Raw genomic sequence first — 18,665 nt, forward strand, 5'->3', positions numbered from 1 at the left:
CTGGAGTTTTTTCTGGACCATGAATTTCGGCCAGTAAGCAATTTTGCGCGATCTTGATTTCGTGAATTTCGTACACCTTAAAATCGGCCACCGGGCTATTCACGCGCTTATAAAGATCTAACAGTCGGCAATGTTGCCCTAGCGTACCTTTACCTGAGTACTACGTGTGCGGCCCAAGGTGCAAGATTACGATCGGTACAGTTAGTTTAGGACGCTAAACCACATCGTCATATCCATTCATTCAGATAACAGGAGAATCTATTAAGAGTTGTACTGTCGGGCTGTTGTTTCTTTACCGCAGTATCCGGTGTGAGATAGCGATCGGTAGTTTTGCTGAGGCGCACAATAGCATTGTTAACAGTAGAGACTTCAGTAACAGAACAAAAGAGCAATATTAAGAGCTGCAATAAAGATTACCATTATTGCTTTCTTGTCTCGCTCAGATCGTTCACGATCTCCCGCCGACGATCTTCCGCTAATGAAGTCACTTGAAATGTACAAATGAAATGAAAAATATTTTTAAAAATTATAAATTCCAATGGGGAGGGATGGAGGGTTAAAAACAATCGAGAACGATCTCCGGCTGACGATCTTCCGCAAACGAAAGCCACTGAACGAGTATGAGCTTTCTCGTTTCACTCGGATTGCGACGCTGACGATACGAAAATTGCGTTCTCGTCTCGCCATTTGGCTTACGAAGTCTCTTTAATAAATATGAAAATCGCCTCCTGGTCTCTCTCGGATTGCGAACGATCTCTCGCTGAAAGTTTGAAATTTTCCTTTTTGTCAATCAGCTTTGTCAGTTGCCGTGCGTATGAATGTCTGGAAGGTGTCCCCTTTCACAAATTGGCCTGTAGTTTGCTTAGTGTTTTGTACCGCATGAAGGTCACTCTTGTCACTGCTGCATACGGCGTGGAATGTGTATCTTAAAGTTCATAGAAACATTTTATTGTGTTTTGTAAGCTTTAGGAAGTAGTTTCGTCGTGACTGGATATCAGCGTACACTACAAAGTAGTACCATTCATCTGTGACGCATCATAAAAGCTAGGTATGTCAAATTACTCTAAGAAAATGTCTTACAACGTCCACGGCTGTCCCGACAAGCCAAGACGTCATTAAAAAAAAGTCGCAAGCCGTCTAGCCGTCTTTGAAAATATACATGTAGGCCGTCCGGTGTCGTGATGTCAGCGGCCGTCCAAATGACGGCTGGACGGTTCGCTGGGAAAACCCTTGCTCATAAGGGTATATTTATTTAACTAGGGGCTTACTGTACTGACATCACCCAGCTTACATGCGGGTGCATGCCTCCCAAAATTATATTAAAGGATAAAATTGTAATATATCTAAGTTTAATTGTTTGTAAATTTTGTAAAAATTGCCCATGCCACCCAGTTAGTTTGGAGGGTTAAGCTGGATCAAGTCCGTGTCAAATTCTTTGAAACTTTGCAGGAAAAATCAATCTTCCTTTGTTTCTCTGGCTCCTTGTTTAGCCCGATGATCAGATTTATCTAGTGCCCCCAGGTCTGCTGGAGCAGCTCTTTGAAAATAACACACAGGTAGATTTTTATCTGAGATAAATATCGCGTTCGATACACTCAAGACAAAAGCTACCTGTGAGCTGAAGGGCACTTTACCCTCTAATTAAGAGGTAAAGCAAGTTCCAGCTAGATGGACGATTAAGATTGGACTTCAGATGGTAAGGGGTATTGTTTACCTCAGTTCTATGAAAGCAAACGAGAAGGGTGTCAGACGATGGTGCATATATAAATTATACAGAGAATTTGTACATTCAGGTGACGTTAACTTATAATCGAAGGGGATTTTCGATAATATTCCTTGAAAAGTACACTAGATTTATAGAGAATAATATCATGGTTTGCCAAAAAATTATATACGCACAGTGTATCCGTGCGTATGCCTGGTTACGCCCCTGTCGCAAACCAGCAAACCATATCCTGCTGACTACATGAAAATTGCCTTCTAGCATGGACAAAAAGTCCAAGCTTCTATGCTTGCTCGGATCGCTGACGATCTCTTGCTGACGAATATAGTAACGAAGTCCCTTGAACTAGTGTGGAAATTGGCTTATTGTCGCGCTCAGATCGCTCACTATCTCCCATTGACGATCTTCCAGTCCCTTGAACGAATATAAAAACTGCCTTTTCGGTTTACTCTAGATTACCTATCTCTCGCGTTTGTTTGAAGATGTTTCATTGACAAAACGTACACGCTTTTCAAATGCGTACGTTGACGCAACTATGCGCCAGGAAATCAGTTGCTGCTGCTGGTTAAGATTGGGTTGTCTGAGCGGAAAAAAAAAACGGCCCTGCATCCCCCCCCCCCCCCAAAACCTAGTATATTTGATCGCAGACAACAATCAGCGGTCATCTTGGTCGCAGCTAGCGCACGACGGAGAGAGACCGTAATACACAATTCGGCTGCCGCATGTACCGATCTGCGGTCGTAGTGGCCTCCCCGCACGGAGGAGAGGCCGTAGTGCCGAGGCCGGCTTCTGCAGGGAAGGCTACGTATGCGTCGGAGACACCGACCCGCGAACGGCGAGATGAGGACGCATTCGCGCGTAAAGCTCCGCCCGACTTTAACGGTAAAGGCAACGAACCTGGTCGCGGAAGACACTTATCGCAGATGAAGGCTACCTGCACGTGCGCCATAGACACTGATCGGCTGTCGTCTCGGTTTCAGTGCACGGAAAGGAGCAACGGTAACACTAAGCTTCCTTAGTAAAGGTTATCTGGCCGTGGCAGACGCTAATCGTCGACCATCTCTCCCTCCGTTCTGAGCGCCAGGATCGTTTTTGAAAAACGACACTAGTTTCTGGCTGCCAGAATCGCTTTTGAAAAACGACACTACTGATAACGATGCTGTTTTGCGGCCCTAGACAACAGTACCGCTCTATCTATGGGCCATACACAGTGATCGGGTGAAAGTACGTGTATACCTTTGGTCGCAATTACCAGCACTCACACATCATACATTATGGTAAATCTAAATAGATCGTCGGGAGAAGATAACAGAAGGCCTAGCGACGAACAGACAACTTCCGGTCAAAATTGACAGAATTCCATGAAATTCGAACTTTCAGAAGTTCTGAGCACCTCCATTTCATGAATTTCGGCCAGAACGATCTTTTCCCAAATTTAATTATTTTCTACTGTTCGAAATTCATGGCACATTACCGTATATATATATATCACATAGAGGCTACAATATATTATATGGGGCGAGTATGGGCGAGTTATTGGATCGAGATGTTGCCGCTCGACTAATTGCAAATCGAAGTCACCTTTCCATGGGTCCCAATTTGTTCTCTTTCGTTTGGTTCTGTCGTAATCTTTGTTATTTTTATTTCTTTCCTCAATTGTTTTTCTTTTGTGAACTTCTCTATCGGACTTGATAGAATCTTTTCATTTTTGACAGCCCAAGATGAAAGCACGTGGGAAAAGAACTACATCTGACGCACGGCGTAAACTCGTACGTTCACTCCTAATTTTGGGATTCAAATTTTTTGTAAAATTCTCCTTTAATTTTCCTCCATTGCCTTTATTACAGGTTGATTATAAGCGCTTCATGTACCTATAAGTCTATTTAATCAATATCATAACTTTTTATACTTTCACATTTTTATTACTCTCAACCTACAAATTGCTACTCGCGGTATCTCCTCTACACAAAACAATGACGTAAGGTTATCTGCTGTCTGCTGTGCACTGAAGCTGGTTTAGAACAATGTGCCTCGTTTCAAATTGTCTTTCAACTTCATATCACACATATGGAACTTCGAAAACGAGGCCACTGAGAGGGAGACTGTTGGTTACATTTCGATACGAGCGTTCGCTTGCAAGCTATGGTTAGTTCTTTGCTTCTATGAAAGTGGGTGAAAACAGTGAGTTTATTTGATATTTTGCTGAAATCTCTTGTGAACATAGACAAAATAAAAGGTGAAAATAAGCTGTAAAAATAGCCAGACCGTCGGGCGGGTAATTTGCAAATCTTACCCGCCCGACCTGAAAGTTACCAGCCTCGGGCTGGCGGGCAGGTGGCCATTTCATACACTGGTGATAGTAATATTTTATTATTAAAAATTGATGGTCATTATGCTGTTAAACATTATGTTATGTTGCATCAAAATCTGAAGAAATCCCTATTTTGGGCACTGCTCCCATGATGACCATTTAAGGAAAACCATGTCACTTACTGTTCTCAAACTTACAGGAAAGAAACATGGGGCTTAGATAAAGCTTCAGTGGGCAATGCAGTCTGTTTGGTAATTTTTTCTGGCAGTTAAACTGTTTTTTTTTTTTGTGAAAATTTAATTTTTCACATATTGGCATTTTCAAGGTGTGACTTAAGAACCTTCACCGGCTTGAAGACCCATGCTAATCACATTTTCTGAAAATCCATGATACGGATTTTTTATTATTAAAAATTGATGGTCATTATGCTGTTAACCATTATGTAATATTGCATTAAAATAGAAGAAAACACAATTTTCGGTGCTGCTGCCATGATGACCATTATGAGAAAACCATGTTACTTATGATTGTCTAACTTTCAAAAAAGAAACACAGGACTAAAATGCAGCCCAAGTTGGAAAAACAGTCTAATTGGCTTCTTTTTCTGGAAGTTATACATTTTAGTGAAATATTCATTTTCATCATGTTGGCATATTCATTGTGGAACTCGAAGCTCCCATGGACATGAAGCCAAATGCAGTGATCATTTTACCTCTGCGTCCCACGTCCCTGACGCACATTTTTTACCTTAGATGCAGAGTTTTATAGCATATGCGTCCTCATGGACACAAAGATTTTAAATTGTGTGAGATTCGTAAATAACCTGTCCATATGCATCGCTGATCCGTATAAAATGCTAGTCATTTAAGTACGTTAATCATGTTCGTTTTCCCGTTGTTGTATTGAATGTTACAATAGCTTCCGTTAGACTTGATGTTAAATGCCAGCTGATTGGCTGTTTACGCATCAAATAGCCAATAATATCAATCGTTAGTAATGGCAAAACTGTTCGTCTGCTTTGCACACTCCACTCTACACTTGACCTATTTTTGACTAAAATAGATTTTCCGCAGCTTGTTCGTCTGCTCAGCGACCATCCGACCATGCCTCCAAAAAAGCAATTATTAATAGACAGTAGCCAACAGACAATATAGAGTATATTTAAGGTGAGACAGAGTTAGATAAAACTTTTGAGATAGTAATCGCTGTGACTGCCGTTGAGGCTGAGAGTGAGAGTGATGCGGAGGAATGTTTGACGGAGGCAAAAACGGAGTCAAAAAGGAAAATCCGTTCCTTCAAACAACACTGGACAAAGCTCTATGCTTGGTTAAGGTATAAAAAATGAGGATGGGACTGATTTCATGTATTGTGATGCATGTACATCGGCAAATAAACGTAATGGGATGGTGAAAGATCCGCGGATAGGCCTATATATATGAACTGAAGTAAACTCGTCACTGTCATATCGCTTAAATAAAGAAACTTGAAAAAAATAAATGTAACAAATTGTTAGTTTTGTGGTAACCTTTATTGTTCAAAATGACAGGGACCCATTGTTCAATATCATGTGCGTCCTGTTGGACTCATAATATTTAAAGGTAAAATGATCACTGCAATTGGTAATCAAATTTTCTACATGTCCATGCTATTGTCAATAATCAAAAATAGTCAATAATCAAAAATTGGTGATAATTATTCAGTAATGTAAAATTACAAACATTATAAAAAGAAAACTGCATTACTTATGATTTTTCGGATTGGCATGCAGTTCAAATAAGAAAGCCAGCTCAATTGGGTTATCATTTATTATTGAATTTAAGCAGTTTTGTGTGAAATTTTCATTTTTCTCATTCTGGCATTTTCAAAGTGTGAACTTGAACTCCCATGGGCCTGAAGCCTTACGCTTGTTACACATTTTACTTACATTGGTATTACCTGTTGAGCATAATTAAAATTTGATGTTGAATTTGCAGTTAAGCATAATGTATTTTTGCATCAGAATTGACAGTAGCCTATTTTGTGCATTGTTATTTCCTGTTTTTTGTCTGTACATTTGACAGCTTTGCTGCCTTGTTTTTTCTAACAAAAACCGTTTAAACAAAGGATTATTAACATGATTAAACCTAAAGGTAGATATATGAACAAAAATCATCAAGATAAATGATAAATTAAAATTGATATGGATAAACTTTGTGTAAAAAAAAAATTGTCAAAAATTATATGGACATAAATGGAATATAGGAGGGAATAAGATTGTCAAACACAAAAAAGTAGATAAATGAAGACAAGGAGTTTCAATAAATAATTGCTATGGCAATTACAAATTATATTCCAACCTGGAAAAATTATGTTTTGACTATTAAACATAAAAACACAATACAATATCTAGACAAATTTATACACGTAGTGTAACATATTTTAACCATTTAGAGTAATCTCTGTCACCAGTTTGTGGACTAAACTGTTTTTTAGGTCAAACCATTTTCATTTGGGTCTTAAAACACAATAAAATATTTAAATTGAATTTAAAAACCGTTTTTTGCCTATAGCAGCATTGTACCAGTAGTGTACTATCGGTGGCAAGTTGATATACTTTTTGGCTACACAACAACGATCGGAAATCAATCGGCAATCCTCGGCTCATTCCGCAAGCTCCATACTAACCTCGGATGTGATAGGCGGAGAAATATGCATCAAATCCATGCATTTTGTCCGCCGGAAATGCCTTCTCACTCAATCAATTATTCTGCTCATAAAGATGTCTGTCAATACCCATGATTTTTATGATGCTTTACAGTTTGCCAAACAATGCACTGAGTTTGACTTTGATTTAAAGGATAAACAGATACAGACGTTGAAAGGATTGTGGTCTAAATTAGCACGAGGTTGAAAGTAGTTCCTTCCCAACAAATCAACAATCAATATGGATGCCTCCGTATTACATCCGAGGTCATTGTCGAGTGCGGAGACATCCGAGTAGTTCCGAGTGATCGGAAATAGGCCTACTAGTAGGTTTTTTATCGGCAAGATTACAACACTTTGGAAAGTAATTAGTTGTGGCTGTCATACATTAGGGTCAAATGACACACTAAATTATATTTTTTTGCGTCAATTTTAGGATTCATGCGTATTTTACGCATGACGCGGAGGTAAATAAAACACTGCCTCTGGTGCTTAAGTACATTTTCACATTGGTGTGTATACATAGCTCACAAATTAAAAAAAAAAAAGTGACTTTCACCTACCCAGCTTGTATGATGCGTCTCAAACCCCCCTGCCTACAGGCCTGAAATTAAAACGATTCTTTTGAGTGGAAGCAACAAAATCAAAAGGCAGGCTATACTGTAGTTCTGTACATGTTCTATGCACTAAAGCACCACAGATGCTATATAGAAATTAAATATATGTGTTATAAAAAATTTTATTTTAAACTTTGATAATTTTTGCCCATTGAAAATATTGAGAAAGTACTCTCATGACTTTTATCAAAATGTAAATCAGTGATTCCCAAACTGAAGTGAAAGGTTTTGAGACTTTTATGTTTACAACACTTGAACAGTAAAAATGTTCAATCCCATCATTAAAATTTGGGTATGTAAAATTGGTATTTAAGGAAAGGCAACTGAAAGTGATTATTAGTACCACCAGCGTGTACGCTGGCGGTACTCATGGTTTTAGTCCCGACCCATCTCGTGCGGTTCCGTTGGCTCCGCTGGCTTCGTTGGCTCCACAGGGTATCGTGGGATATAAATCACCATTACCGCTTTTCCTCCTAGACCACAAGGACCTGTGTCAACATCTCTTGGATTTAGGTGACATAATCTCAACTTGAACACCCTGGGTTCTTTTGTCTCAGTCGGTGTATTGGCCTGGGATTGACGCTCATTGAAATGCACCCTTGTCAAAATTTTAAAAAATTCAATGCTAAATATCTCCCAAACGGAAGGAATTATGGGAAAAATTACTATAGAAGACTGACAGAAAGTCACACGTGGAATTTCCAAATATGCCCTTAGATTTTACCTTTGACCCTTATTTCAAGGTCAAACGGGCCAAAATTTTCTACAAATGGGAATTTTCTGCAAGAAGATATTTATTTGTACCAACTTTCAGAAACTACAAAATTAGCAGAGATATGCCCATATTTACTATTGAACTTGAATAGGAAGTCATATACTGGTAATCTGTGACCTTGAAATTGACCTTTGACCTACTTTTCATGATGAACTGCACTTTGCAAGTTTTCTGATCTTTAAATCTCCAAAACAGGCAAAGATATGCCCATAGTTATTATTGAACTTAAATAGGAAGTCATATACTGGCAATCTAACTATGACCCTGAAATTGACCTTTGACCTTATTTTCACCATGAACTGAACTTTGCAAATTTTCTTTCCCTTATATCTCAAAAACTGGCAGAGATACGCCCAAAGTTACTGTTGAAGCTAAATAGGAAGTAATACACTGGCTATTAAACTGTGACCTGGAAATTAACCTTTGACCTACTTTTTATGATGAACAGCACTTTGCATGTTTTCTGGCCTTTATATCTCCAAAATTGGCAAAGAAATGCCCATAGGAAGTCATACACTGTGACATTGAAATTTCCCTTTGACTTACTTTTTCACCATGAAGTGAACTTTGCATATTTTCTTGCCCCTCATATCTTCAAAACTAGCAGAGATATGCCCTGTGTTGCCCTAAAGTTTTCTCTTTTGTCAGCATATATGCAACACTGAGAATACACTTCAGGAAAAACCAATAGACCTATTGTCCAGAAAGTCAGGGGAGTTATCAATGTTAGGAAAATACGGGTCAATTCGAAAATTTGATTGTACCATTTTAATTATATTTTTTTGCATATTTTGAGAACTCTTGTTGATTGCATTTTATGGAGCTTGTCAAGCACAAGACTGATGGTGGTGTCCCTTTTTTGGAGGGGTCTCCATACGAATGTGCTTATTCCAGCTGGTGGTACAATGTCCGGAAACGGTATTGCCTCTCTGATCCTGACATTTTATTTTTTTCTTTCATGTGTGCGATTACAAACTTGTAGTACCTACCTACACATGGCAAGGGAAAAATGATGTGAAAAATCTGCTTGTAAGCATTTTGGGAGGTGAAGAGTACATTTCCATGGACAGCACTTCCCCATTTTTGCATCACATAGGTAAGTACCCTACACAACTCTTGGTAGACTTAACACTTAAAGTCATAATAACTGTTCATTTTGACCAAAAAAAATTTCCTGGGGTAAACTGCAATTTTCCCATACTAACCAATGGTTAATGGCTGTTCCTGCATTCAAAGCTAGCCAAGGGTTTTTCCCTTAAGGTAGATCCGTCGTTACATGTTCCAATGTACAAATTTTTTTTTTTTTTTTTGTTTGTTTGTTTGAAGAGACACCCAAGTACATTAAAAATTTGCAAAAAAATTGGGGGTCACAGACCAAATAAGAGAACTACGCCCAAATATGTTACACCCTGCATATCGCGCTAGTCCCCATTCAAATCAATGGGAAAATGGGTGTTTTTTCACTAAAAGCATTATTTTTCATGATTTTCTAATGTTCTAATTTAAAAGAAATTTTTTTTTTTATGTAAAGAGGCATCTAAGTACATTTAAATTTTGCAAAAAAAAATTAGGGGTCACTGACCAAATAAGAGAACTACGCCAAGTTGAAGTGCATTGCACCCTGCGTGATGCACTAGTCCCCATTCAAATCAATGGGAAAATTGGTGTTTTTTCACTAAAAAGCTTTTTTTTTATGATTTTCTAACGTTCGAATTTTTATTTTTGGTTTGTGTGGAGAGACATCCAAGTACATTTAAAACTTTCATTATTTTAACAGTTGAAGTGAGTATACCAGTACTAGCTACATGTATTTTCAGATTTGTCATACTGATGCGAAGGTGTAAGCCATTAACTTCAAAACAGATTTATTGAAGAGTGAAGTATGTCATGCATGTGAAAATAGTTTATTGTCGTTGTTATTTATTTATGTAGTGAATATAATATGAATGTGACTTTTTGGCTCCCCCCCCCCCTAAAAAAATGGAAATTAGCACACAGAAAAATCTCATTAATTTGTATGTACCAGCACCACTCAAAAAGTCAAAAATCCACCAATAGTTTGAAAAATCTCAACAACACAGCCCTTCAAGAAATCGAGGGAAAGACATGTTTTTTTCCCGGTTTTGCCTGTCATGCCTATCGTAAACACTGTGTTGTCAAGTAAAATGAAGCGTCTGATACAAAGTATCAAACGCGGCATTCACATGCTTGCTTGCAATGCCTTCAGTGTTTGTTTACACTGACAAGTTGAGGTCAGAAATGCACATTTTTTTCCTGAATAATGTTACCCAGTTTAAATTTTGATCAGTAAATTTTCTTCAATCTCTATGGTCATTTTCTGAACATTTGTATAAGCTACGAAATAGTTCTCATCAGAAAATCACCCAGCAGCTTTCCAAGTACAAGTGTGTGACGTCACAATGCACTTCCAGTTTTCGTCGAGCTTTCTACATCAAAATATACGCAACCGCTTTCATTGTAATTTACAATACTTATTCTTTACATAATATAGAACCTACGTGCATAATTTGTGAGCTTTAGCTGTCATTCTTTTTCTACAGTGCCCATTCAAAAAGAGCTGTTTTCCGTCGATTTCTTGAAGGGCAAGTCTATGAATGTTCTACAGTTGTCGTATGGAATCATAGTCGACTCACGGTCGGTGAATGTTGTCGAAAACCTATATGGATTGTACCGAGTTAAAGACAAGTTGATAATGTTTGTTTATCTTGTAGATAATTGTTTTATTTCCTTAATTTGATAAAACAGACTGAAATGTCTTTAGAGACGATTGACGATGCGCTGATATTGCGCAAATCGTCAAATTACGTAATGACCGATCTACCTTAAAAGTATGGGTTTTTGTAATAATCTCTTAAGTTTATAATATAGTAATACCAAATTAGTAAAGAGACAAATACTTTGCCCCCCTCCCCCCCCAAAAAAAAAAAAAAATAATAATAATAATAAAGCATTGAGTGAGAGATGGCCTATCCTCAGTCCTCTACAAATTTTTGGTTTGATTTTGCTGTTAAGCATTATGTAATATTCTATCAAAATTGACAAAATAACCAATTTGTATGTGATTTTCTGCTGTTTGTCTCTACAGGTATGTGTCTGTGTATGTTTATGTTTACTGTGTCTCTGTTGTTGCTTTCACTGTTGCCTTCCCCATTCAAAACATCAATCCCTATAACTGTAAATGGTATTTGTACCACCACTAGTCATAGGCGCTGGCTGTACACATGGTTTTAGTCCCGTCCGGTCCATTCCGCCGGCTCCACTGCCAAGTCACCGTTACCGCTTCTCCTCCTAGACTGCAAGGGCCTGCGTACCCATCTCTTGGATTTAGGTCACGTAAAATTTCAGGATTGATACGCCCATAGTTACTATTGAACTTGAAATAGGAAGTCATATACTGACAGTGTAAGTGTGACCGTGAAATTGGCCTTTGACATACTTTTCACCATGGAATGAATTTTGCAACTTTTTGGTCCCTTGTATCTCCAAAACTGGCAAAGATATGGCCATAGTTACTATTGAAATTGAATTCTAGAAGTCGGCGTGAGGTCACAAGATGGCGGCCGCCTTAACAACCATTTGTTTGGGGGATGAAAATCACGTGACCTCCAGAGTTCTCCATTGCTTATAATGGCCGGTCGGTAAAATTTGCTCGTCAAAAATAGCATGATTTGCAGTATTTCAACAACTTTTTACTCCACTATGGCGTATCAGTACGAAGAGGGACTACCCCCAGAATCACTGAAAAGATACAGAGAGAAGCTGAACCTCAGCAATTTTTAAGATTTGCCCATACAAGTTTCCAGCAGACTCGTGGGTTAACGATCCAAAGGAATGACCAGACCTGATGTATGGGGATCTTTATTCCTACTTGATCAAGTCACCACGTAAGTTATGTTGGTTTTTTTAACAAATAATATAAGTTGGTGCTATGTAAAGTGATAGGAGACTGGTTATTTCATATTTTTGAATCCATTTGCCCATTTGTACCACCCAGTTGCATCCACTTCTTTGTCTCCTTTGTTCACTGTGGCTCAGTTGTTCAGCCATGCTCTGTACTTCAAGCACAAGTGTTAGTCTTCTCAGTTATAATGAAACCACCTAACTACCCCCAATAAGCATATTGTGGAATGATAGCAGACTGTTTAATCCATAAGTTAAAAGTAAATTTATCCATTTATACCCAGGATTTACTGTCTTTTAACTATTAAATTACTGCCTTTTTTCTGGTGAATTACTTGGAATTTTTTTATTACAACTTTACCAGATCTTTGTCTTAGATCAAGGTACATATTAAGGTATTATGGCAAATGAGATATACTTGGATTTCATTACCTGTGATTTGTAAAATACATCAGAGGATGATACTTTTAAAGATGTTTAATGTTTAAAGAAAAGACATGTAGATTGATTTAGTAACATTTACTAAATTGTGGTTTTTTGTACTGTTTTCACCAAGCCTAATTGTCTTTTTTTTCCACTCACTTTGCAGGTTAGGGGAGACCTGCTCTCATGTTGGGGCTTTGTTGTTTAAAGTGGAAGCAGCAGTGAGATTAGAAGTGACAACTGCAACATGCACAGACCGTCCCTGTGCGTGGAATGATTTTTATGTTGATTCTGTGGAAGCTGATAAGGTTTCAAACAAACAGTTTTATTCAAACAAACGCAAGGACAGGGTGAGGAAAAGGCAGAAAACCATTCCACAGGCAACCCCCCAGGCCAAGGCAGCATTTCTTCAGTCCCTGGCATCTTTGGAGACCCCATGCATAGGACTTAGTTTATTTAGACAACATAACGCAAGATTTGTTGGACTGGGCCCTACACCAGTGCCAAAGAAACTCCCCCAGTCGTTGAGAGACTTGTACACTATTGGCAATGAACATTTGAATGTCCCTGCCTTGAAGGAGGCATGAGAGCAAGCTAAGGTGAAAGTGGGCTCACTGACCAACACAGAGGCCAGGTATGTGGAGGAGGTTACAAAGACTCAGTCCTCATCAGCAGCGTGGCACATGGTCCGTGTAGGGAGAATTTCTGCATCAGTGGCTGGTGATGTGTTGAAGACAGACCAGAGTAGTCCAGCTCCATCTCTGATTAACAAGGTCACTTCAGCTGGGAAAGTAATCAACAGTGCTCCTATTAGATGGGGACGAGAACATGAAAAGGACGCCCTCACCCAATATCAACAATTGTACACTGATCAGAACCACAATGATGTCAGCATCAACAGCTCTGGCCTCAGATTGGACACTCAGCAGCCGTGGCTTGGGGCGTCACCAGATGCCATTGTAAAATGCACTTGTTGTGGTGAAGGCACTGTAGAAGGCACTTACAATAATTAAGGTCAATTTGAAAATTTTCCCCGAATATGGTGCGAATTTTAAAAATTCTTCGTTCAGGCTCATTATTCTTCATTCCTGCTGATTCCGAGTAAGTGTGACGGAGGTATTAACACTGGTGGAATAGTTGTACAAATACCCTCTCTGTCTTGAGGCTGTACCATCATATCCAAATTTGCATGTAGCACATCAATTACTTTCCAAAAATGGTCAATTATTGTTGATTTGGGCAAACCAATCAAAAGAAGTGTTGTGCCTTAATCTCACCAGTGTCAAAAAAGTTCTTCTTGTAAGGGCAGCGAAGACTTGGTATTACGATTTGGAAAGATGGTGAGTAAGAAGAGGAACAGTTGTGAAAAATGAGACCAAGTAATACCAGTCATCATTATATACATTTCGTCGTTATCTTCAACTGAGGAAGATGACAAAGGGCTAGAAAGAACATTTTTTTCCGCTCTCTCTAAGGCTTCGTCCCTTTCTAATCTCAAAGCTGCCATCAACTTAATAAACATCTCTCCCTCTCTGAGAGGTTTAGAGGCTGGAGGATTGGAGTTGTGCCCACTAGAATGAAAATGAGGACAGCTTAATTGTCAAAATGAAAACAAAGCATAACCAAACCATAAGAAGCATTAAATTCAATTAGGCTAAAAAATATTCAGGAAATAAGAATACGACGATAGGAAGTTAAATTACCAGTTTTGGCAATTCATTTCATGTTCCATTTGTACCTACTAATATGTTGAATTAATATGTGTCAAATAAATACACAGAAACAACTGCAATTACCATTAAACATCATCATACCTAATTAAAAGATCACTGCTGCTATGGATATATCTAGCTTTACATGTACAGACATATTTATGAAACATTGCTTGATAAATGCTAAACTTGTGTATGGATTACTCACCACCTTCAGTTTTATATTACTATAATATAAAACTATAATTAATTTTTAAGCGACGAAATTTTCAAGACTTTACCGTAACTAAGAGAATTACCAAAAGACATTTGTTAATATTACCTGAAAAATGATGTTTAAATGGATTTTCTGCTAGCTTTCTATGCTGTATATACATGGGCCAGGAAAGTAGGTCACATAAGTGGGTTAAATTTCTGACCAAAAATTTAAAGAAAGGAGCAGTCTAAAGCTCTTTTATGGCTGATCGAGTGATTTATTCAGTTTATCCCTTGGCATGTTGACTTTAATTCAGTTGTATAAGAAACTAGTAGAAGTGGTTTATATGTGTTACTGGGAATTCACACTCCACTGATGCTGGATTCATATGCACCTTTAAAAATGGCTTCCTGTGAGAATCTGCATGATCTGATTAATTTAAAATATATATTATTTAACTGTCTTGTTTATGTAGAATCATAAAAAAATATGAATTTGTCAGCATTTAAAAGTTTCATTTCATTGCAGATTTTGAAATACAGTTCGACAGCCAGAACAGACCAATCCCAGTGGAGGAATTTAACTCAAGCCATACACACAGAAAGTACAGTAATGATTTTACTTCTAATTTCCAAATGCTTTACTATTTCTAATATTTTACTCTTTGAAGATATCTTTCTTAGACAAAAGACTGTTCTCTCTCTGTTCTCCACTCACTTTTCAATATGTTTGAATCAACACAATGAAGCAAAACTCACACTTTTCACTTTCATTTTATTATGTACAGACACAGATGTGTCTGTACATATTGCCATCACCTGCGTCTGTCGTCGCCATCACCGATGCCGATGCCGGCGCCGTGCACTTTCCTTGTAAACACGATAAGTGGAAGGCAGTTTTACTTTTTGGCTTAATATTTACAGAGCTGATGAATATTCATAAAATGCAGGTCAAGTTCGAAAACCAGCATGATCGGGCCATTATTGTAGAAGTTATGCTGTTTTTTCACTTTTCAGCATACATGCAACACTGTAAACACATTTTAAGGAAAACCGCTAGGCTTTTTGTCATGAAACTCACAGGAGTAATCGATCTTACTATAACGCAGGTCAAGTTCGAAAATCGGCAGGATCGGGCCACTATTTTAGTAGTTATGCTTTTTTATGTACAGACACAGATGTGTCTGTACATATTGCCATCACCTGCGTCTGTCGTCGCCAATGCCGTCGCCAGCGCCGTGCACTTTCCTTGTAAACACGATAAGTGGAAGGCAGTTTCACTTTTTGGCTTTATATTAACAGAGCTGATGAATATTTATAAAACGCAGGTCAAGTTCGAAAATCAGCATGATCGGGCCATTATTGTTGAAGTTAAGCTGTTTTTTCACTTTTCAGCATATATGCAACCTTGTAAACACATTTTTAGGAAAACCGTTAGGCCTGTTGTCATGAAACTCACAGGAGTAATCAATCTTACTAAAACGCAGGTCAAGTTCGAAAATCAGCATGATCGGGCCACTATTTTAGTATTTATGCGGTTTTTTCATTGTTCAGCATATATGCAACACTGTAAACACAATATAAGAAAAACAGAAAGCCCAATTGTCATTAAACTCACAGGAATGGTCAGTCTTACTAAAACGCAGGTTGAGTTCGAAAATCAGCATAATCGGGACATTATTTTAGAAGTTATGCGGTTTTTTCACATTTCCTCAGATTTCCTCAGATTTAATTCTTAGGCATGTTAATAGCCTTATTATTTAAGTAATAAGATACGTAAAAGTGTTTGTTTGACATTTCCTGCATCTTTACAACATTGTTAGTTGATTATGTAAAAATGATGGTAAACTTGTTATCATGTATTGTGTAATCAAGTGTCAAAAACGGAAATAAACTCATATCATTGCAGTGTGTCAGATTCAATCATCCACTATGTTCAGAATCTCAGAATGGAGGAAATTGGACATTTAAAACTGTTCTATTGATACTTTTCTCATCTCATCAATTTTCTTAGTTGGTCATAAAAAAATGGCAGTAAAATGTTTATTTTGTTTTATGTTTAAAAGGTGTTAAAAATGGAAATAAACCCATTTCAGAAAAGTGCTGTCTTGTTTACATTTTGGCATTTTCAAGATGTGACTTTGAAGTTCCATGGGCCTGAAGACCTTTGCTAGTCACATTTTCTGAATATCTGTGATACTAATATTTTATAATTAAAAATTAATGATCATTATGCTGTTAAACATTATGTAATATTGCATCAAAATTTGAAGAAACCCCTATTTTGGGCACTGCTCCCATGATGACCATTTAAGGAAAATCACGTCACTTACTGTTCTCAAACTTACAGGAAAGAAACATGGGACTAAAATACAGCTTCAGTAGGCAATGCAGTCCGTTTGGTAACTTTTTCTGGCAGTTAAACAGTTTTTTTTTGTGAAAATTTAATTTTTCACATGTTGGCATTTTTAAGGTGTGACTTTGAAGTTCCATGATCATGAAGACCTTTGCTTGTCATGTTTTCTGAATGTCCATGTTACAAATATTTTATTAATAACATTTGATGGTCATTATGCTGTTAAACATTATGTAATGTTGCATCAAAATTAGAAAAAAACCCTATTTTGGGCACTGCTCCTATGATGACCATTTAAGGGAAATCATGTCACTTACTGTTCTCAAACTTACAGGAAAGAAACATGGGTCTAACATACAGCTTCAGTAGGCAGTGCAGTCTGTTTGGTAAATTTTTCTGGCAATTTAACAGTTTTTTTGTGAAAATTTAATTTCTCACTTCTTGGTATTTTCAAGGTGCGACTTAGAACCTCCATGGGCTTGAAGACCCATGCTAGTCTCATTTTCTGAAAATCCATGACACATATATTTAATTATTAAAAATTGATGTATTATGCTGTTAAGCATTATGTAATGTTGCATCAAAATAGAAGAAAACACAATTTTTGGTGCTTCTGCCATGATGACCATTATGGGAAAACAGTGCTACTTATGATTGTCAAACTTTTAAAAAAGAAACACAGGACTAAAATGCAGCCCGAGTTGGAAAAGCAGTCTAATTGGCTTCTTTTTCTGGAAGTTATACATTTTTAGAGTGAAATATTCATTATCTTTTTGGCATATTCATTGTGGGACTCGGAGCTCCCATGGACATGAAGCCGGATGGTAATCAAATTTTCTACATGTTCATGCTATTTATAGTCAATAATCAAAAATTAGTGATAATTATTCTATAATTTATTATGTAATGTTACATCAAAATTGACAATAATCTTTTTGCACTGCTACTGCAAACATTATGAAAAGAAAACTGTGTTATTTATTATTATATTTAACTTATGAGTATGATTTTTAGGATTGGCATGCAGTTCAAATTAGAAAGCCAGGTCAATTGGGTTATCATTTATTATTGAATTTTATGCAATTTTGTGTGAAATTTCATTTTTCTCATTCTGGCACTTTCTAAGTATAAACTTGAACTCTGATGGGCCTGAAGCCTTATGCTTTTACTTTCGTTGGTGTTACCTGTTGTGCAAAATTAAAATTTGATGTTGACTGTGCAGTTAAACATAATGTATTATTGCATCAGAATTGGTAGTCTCCTATTTTGTGCATTATTGTTTTGTGTTTTTCTTAAGTTGTGACTTATGGGCCTGAAAGACCTTTGAGAGGGTCAGTCTGTAAATTTCCCTTGGGTATCACTTAGCTAATTTCAGTCTTATAAAGTAATTTGCCTAATTATTCGGCCATTAAATGAGATTACATAAAGCACACTTGTTGATATTTCCCTGTAAACTCCCATAGGTTAAGCTCTCTGCTAGATTAATAATAAGGAAGCAGTGATAATTATGCAGGTGAATTTTGTTTAAAATTGCAAATAAGTTTTTAATATATATATATATATATATATCAAACTCAAAGATTAAAAGTTTGAATAGCAGCTTCATTGGAATTATATTTACCTCTGCCAAGGAGGTTATATTTTCACCCCTGTTTGTCATCAACATAACTCAAAAAGTTATGGACCGATTTTGCTGAAATTTTCAGGAACTGTCAGAAGTGGGCCAAAGAGGACAATAATCAATAATAATCAACAATTGCTACCTTGGCAGAGGTCTGCACTCTTTGAGCGCTTTTCTAGTTTTGTTATGTTTTCCTTTATAATTTTTTCTCAAACACTTGCATTTGTGACTTTTAACTCTCATCCGCCTGAGGCTCTGACATTTCTGTATTTCCACATAAGCAGTTGTATTGTTTTTTATGTCTTTAAACATTATGTTACTTATGTAAT

General features: G+C 37.3%; 1 protein-coding gene across 4 annotated transcripts in view; it reads left to right on the forward strand.

Moving 5' to 3' along the window:
* Nucleotides 1–18,665, forward strand: part of LOC106152493 (uncharacterized) — a 35,302-nt gene that overhangs the window by 13,419 nt on the left and 3,218 nt on the right. For 3 of the 4 annotated variants that reach the window (XM_086997124.1, XM_086997125.1, XM_086997123.1), the window contains 2 exons: nucleotides 9,091–9,204; nucleotides 14,889–14,964. In XM_086997124.1, coding sequence (XP_086853250.1) covers nucleotides 9,091–9,204; nucleotides 14,889–14,964 — 190 coding nt within the window. Of the gene's footprint in view, nucleotides 1–9,090; nucleotides 9,205–11,840; nucleotides 12,014–12,618; nucleotides 12,790–14,888; nucleotides 14,965–18,665 lie in introns of those variants that run through there. The other variant, XM_086997126.1, reaches the window with a different exon arrangement.

Source organism: Lingula anatina, chromosome 10 (assembly GCF_051362555.1).
Source record: "Lingula anatina isolate TDL-2025a chromosome 10, LinAna3.0, whole genome shotgun sequence".
Taxonomy (NCBI): Eukaryota; Metazoa; Brachiopoda; class Lingulata; order Lingulida; family Lingulidae; genus Lingula; species Lingula anatina.